Source organism: Meles meles, chromosome 15 (assembly GCF_922984935.1).
Source record: "Meles meles chromosome 15, mMelMel3.1 paternal haplotype, whole genome shotgun sequence".
NCBI classification, from domain to species: Eukaryota; Metazoa; Chordata; class Mammalia; order Carnivora; family Mustelidae; genus Meles; species Meles meles.
In genome coordinates, this window is record NC_060080.1 from 46,077,673 (window position 1) to 46,082,551 (window position 4,879).

General features: G+C 46.2%; 1 protein-coding gene across 2 annotated transcripts; it reads right to left on the reverse strand.

Moving 5' to 3' along the window:
• Positions 1-1,723: 1,723 nt before the first annotated feature.
• Positions 1,724-4,677, reverse strand: LOC123925923 (lithostathine-like). 2 transcript variants are annotated; one of them, XM_045979561.1, is made up of 6 exons: positions 4,655-4,677; positions 4,254-4,341; positions 3,581-3,699; positions 3,019-3,156; positions 2,281-2,407; positions 1,724-2,001 (listed from the first exon to the last, which is right to left on the reverse strand). In XM_045979561.1, exons 2-6 carry the CDS (start codon positions 4,327-4,329, stop codon positions 1,934-1,936), a joined length of 528 nt encoding a protein of 175 aa, XP_045835517.1. In that variant the 5' UTR covers positions 4,330-4,341; positions 4,655-4,677; the 3' UTR covers positions 1,724-1,933. The 2 variants fall into 2 exon arrangements, with proteins under 2 accessions (XP_045835517.1, XP_045835516.1); XM_045979560.1 differs by lacking the exon at positions 4,655-4,677 and adding an exon at positions 4,519-4,626.
• Between the last annotated feature and the right edge of the window lie 202 nt (positions 4,678-4,879).

Sequence of the window (4,879 nt, forward strand, 5' to 3'; positions counted from 1 at the left end):
TAAGCTATCAAAAGAGAATGAAATCTTGCCATTTTCTTTCCTTTTCTTTTTTTAAAAGATTTTATTTATTTGACAGAGACACAGAGAGAGAGGGGAACACAAACAGGGGGAGTGGGAGAGCGAGAAGCCGGCTTCCCTCTGAGCAGGGAGCCCGATGAGGGGCTCGATCCCAGAAACCTGGAATCATGACTTGAGCCGAAGGCAGACGCTTAATGACTGAGCCTCCCAGGCACCCTGATTTCATTTCATTGATGTGGATGGAACTACAAGGTATTATGCTAGTGAAATAAGTCAGTCAGAGAAAGATAAATATCATATGATTTCACTCATGTGGAATTTAAGAAACAAAATGGATGAATACGAGGGAAGGGAAGGAAAAATAAAATAAGATGAAATCAGAGAGGGAGACAAACCACCAAAGACTCTTAACTATAGGAAACAAACTGAGGGTTGCTGCAGGGAAGGGGGGGTAGGGAGATGGGGTAGCTGGGGGATGGGCATTAAGGAGGGCACGTGATATAATGAACCCTGGGTATTATATGTCACTGATGAATCACTAAACTCTACATCTGAAACTAATAGCATTCTATGTTAATAAATTGATTTTAAATTAAAATATTAAGGGGAATGAGTTTACAGTAAAAGGAAAATAGATTACTATTTATTCTCATTATTTATTATGGGAGAAAAGAGCATTTTTATCAGCTATGTCAGGACTGCCCAGAAGGCATTAAATTATGGAGGGTTTAGTGGGATAGAACAGATATAGAAGAAGGAGAGATAAAAACTACCTGCCTACCTCTATTTTAGATTTTCAGATGGAAGTTTGTAAGAGCTCACACAAACTGGTTATGAATAAAGACCATGAATTTATCAAAATATCCTCTGTGATCAGTATGAACTTAAGCTGGCCCTAGGTGTAGGAGACAATACTGACTGCCTTATCAAGTGCTCTTATTTTTAAATCCTCCTAAAAACAAACAAACAAAACAAAAAAACCTGATTTTGTATGAAAAGCAATTAAGTCCAGTCCTAGGAAAGGAATTCCAAATGGTCAAAGGGCAATTACGGCAATTTCAAACTGAAGAGAGTGACAACTTTTTTTTTTTTTTTTTTTTTTTTTGAGACAGAGAGAGATCACAAGTAGGCAGAGAGGCAGGCAGAGGGAGAGGGGGAAGCAGGCTCCCCACCAAGCAGAGAGCCTGATGCAGGGCTTGATCTCAGGACCCTGAGATCATAACCTGAGCCGAAGGCAGAGGCTTTAACCCACTGAGCCACCCATGCACCCCAAGACGGTGACAACTTCTAATGCCCTACTTGTAAGCACTGCAGTCAGAACCCACGTAATTCGTTTTTTTTGTGTGTGTGTGTGGTATTTTATAAAGGCCGTGGTCCAAGGTGGATTACAAATTAAAGAAAAAAACGGATCATTCATAGCGAATGATTTCAGAAGTGCTGTTGTGAAAACCGCAGACACCCCTAAATCCGTTTGTGTCACAAACAAGAGTAGTGTACAATAGTGTGGGAGAGCGGTGTCTTTTCTGTGCACAACACAGATGTAAATGAACAGAGACTATGTACTGATCACACACACACTGCTGGGATATACATTTAAGTGTTTTCCTGGGGGAATGGATAACACAGGACAGGGGCAAGTCCCAGAATTCTTCCTGCACTAGGTTCTTCAGAGTCTAGCTATGAGATAGGAACACAAAAGCACATGAAATGGAATGAAGTATTTATTATTGCACTCTCTGATCCCAGGCCATGTCATACACCAAAAGAACATGAAGATAAATGAGCAGGGAGGAAGAAAGGTCAGAATGAGGTGGTCAGGTTTGAGATTATTTCCTTCCAGCCTGGGTCTTCACACTTGGTCTCAAGTCTATGATGAGCTGCATGCAAAACCCAGGTTCCTGACGTCTCCCCAGACCTAGTCCTTGAACTTGCAGATGTAGGGGAGCTTGGTATCACAGCTGTAATCATGCCATCTCAGATATCCTAGAGAGAAAAAGGAGCTCAGGTAGATGTAGCTGGTGGAGTTCTTGAACCCAAGGAAGAGGCATCCCAGATTCTGGCCTAGGATCCAAGGCCTCTCTCTCATCCTCCCCAGTATCCACCAGAGGAAGGAGACTCAAAGAAAGGAGAGATGAGAAGGGATGCGGGACACAAACAAACATTACATTTCTTGCTCAGGAGGATTCTCTGAAGGTCATGTCAGGAAATGGAGAAAAAGAGGATGGAAAATTCTGGGCGGGAAGTAGCGCCTCTGTTACCTACCTGTGTTACTTGACAGACCCCCACAATAGCCAGGGTTTGCAATAGTGGAGGGGTTTCTCTCCCAGGCAAAGTAATTCAGAAAATCACCGCTACTCCACTCCCATCCACCTGCATTGGGTTCATAGCCCTATTGAAGATAAAGTGTGGTGAGGTTGACTTGCCATCAGAGTTCTCCTGGCATGAACCCCTCCCCAGCATCACCAAATTTGCTCTCTCATCTAGGTGCTGCCCTGGAGCCAGAGCTATCCTCTGGGAAACTCTTCCTAACTCTCTGCTCTTATTGGCAGATTCCCAAACCAGTAATGACAAAGACCTACAGAACCACCCAGAGTAACATGTCCCTGACTGAACAGCAATTAGTGGTGCATTTGTCGTTACCCCCTGAACCCCAGAGACAATGTCTGTCCTATAGAACAAAAATGGATCCTATCTTCACATAGGATTCCCTCAACACAGTATGTATAGCCTCTGTGGAGTTCAGAAAACTGAAGTATAAGGCCTCACGTGCAAATTGTGTACAAGTGTGACAGGAGGCAGATTAACCTCAGCTTGAGACGAGGGACTTGCACAGAACTCAGCTGTTGAGTTGCTGCAAAGTCCTCCCTTTCCCCATCATGTCCTTCTGGATCTCTGAGCTCCAGGGCTCTTTAGGGCATTTACTGGGTGGCACATGGGACAGGGAGTGGGACTGCGGGGTAATAGCAGGCTGAGAGTTATGAAGAGAAGATGAGTTCATACCTCTGTGGGGTCATGGAGCCCAATCCAGATATTTGAGTAGGTGTTTCCACTGTTCTTGACCAGGGAGGCCACAAAGGATGCCTCAGCCCCACCGAGCACAGACACAAGGTGTCCTGAGGGTCTCTTCTGGCAGGCCATCTGTGTGGGGAAGGGAGAGACTCAGAGAGAGTCTGAGACATCACTGGGTGGAGGGCAGAGCAGAGACAGGAGAGAAGGGCATATATGCAAAAGATGTGTATGCTCAATCTTGTGCTCAAGAAATTCTGGAAAATGGAACTGAACACACTCCCTCCCCGGTCTTTAATGTACTTTCCCTTAAAACCCCTAACTGAGGGCGCCTGGGTGGCTCAGTGGGTTAAGCCGCTGCCTTCGGCTCAGGTCATGATCTCAGGGTCCTGGGATCGAGTCCCGCATCGGGCTCTCTGCTCGGCAGTGAGCCTGCTTCCCTCCCTCTCTCTCTGCCTGCCTCTCTGTCTACTTGTGATCTCTCTCTGTCAAATAAATAAATAATTTAAAAAAAAATTAAAAAAAAAAAAACCTAACTGAAAATCCAAGTACTCACATCAGCATCCACCCAGGATTTTGGTGTCATAAATAAGACATAGCAGTGGGAGGCATAAGCCTTGGAGCCTTTGGGACAGCTGATCCGTGGGGCAGGCACATCATTCTGGGAGTCTTCACCTAGGGTGGAAGGAAACCAAAGAGAAGGAAGAAGTAAATAGGACAGTGGGGACCAGGGTAGGGAGGTGACCCAGGGGAATGCGTATGAGACCAGTGCTTGGGGAAGTGATGCCAAAGTCTTGACTGCCTCTCTCCATTGCCAACATTTTCAGGATTTCTGGATCTAGAACCAACCCCACTAAATGAGGAATCTTCTTTTCTTTCATCCTTCCCCTTCTAAGTCCAACCCTCCCCCACTCTTGACTGACCATTCTTGTATTGGGTCCTCATTCTCCTTCCCTGTATCTCATTACTGACCCTTCACACTTTTCCGCTTTCACCTATCAACAGAACTGAGAGTGCAGGGGCAAAATGGAAATGACCTCCTTACAGTGCTAGAGGACCACTGGGATGCCTGCCATCCCTGGTTACCCCGAAGGAAGGAGTGATGACAGACAAATTCTAGGCAGTTTCTTTGTGTGGGGATGTATGTCACCCATTACCATGGGAACCTTCCTCTTCTTCTGGCCCTTAGCATCCACAAGGCCCCCATCCTAGAAACAGTGAGAGCTCACCTTGGACCTGAGCCAGGAACATGAGGCAGGAAAGCAGCATCCAGGACAAGCTGCGGAGGGCTGTGGGAGGCAGCATCTTGTCTGGAATCTGCGGAAGCAATCAGAGATCACTAAGGAAAGCGTGATTGGAGAGAGGGCATGCAGAGATGCCCCTTCTCGTCCTTGTCTTTCCATTGTTTAGTCCCCTAGGAACAAATTGATCCCAGTGACATCTATCCCCTTGTATAGATCTGGAAAGAACTGGAAAGTCTGTACTCCCCCCTACCCCATGAAAACTGCCAAGCCTGCCTGTGCTGAGATCAGAGCTCCTCTGTGCGACAGCAATCCTCCTGTACCTTCCCCCAAATATGTACAGTAGAATTCTTGCCATGAGGTCTCATCTTCTCTCGGCTTCTACTCACCTGTCTTGCAGAGATTTGCAATGGTTTGTCAGGTCAGAGAAGATTGGGCTTTTATAAGCAAATTTGAAGGAGGGGTGCTGAAATGAATAACAGGAATCTGGGGCCTGAACAAGGGTCATGGGGAAGTGCTTGGCATGCATTAGAGGAGATTCCCGCCATGGTGGGGGGGGGGAGCTTCCCATCAAAGGCTGGGAATTGCCACAGATGTTGCCTCTTCCCGGTAGC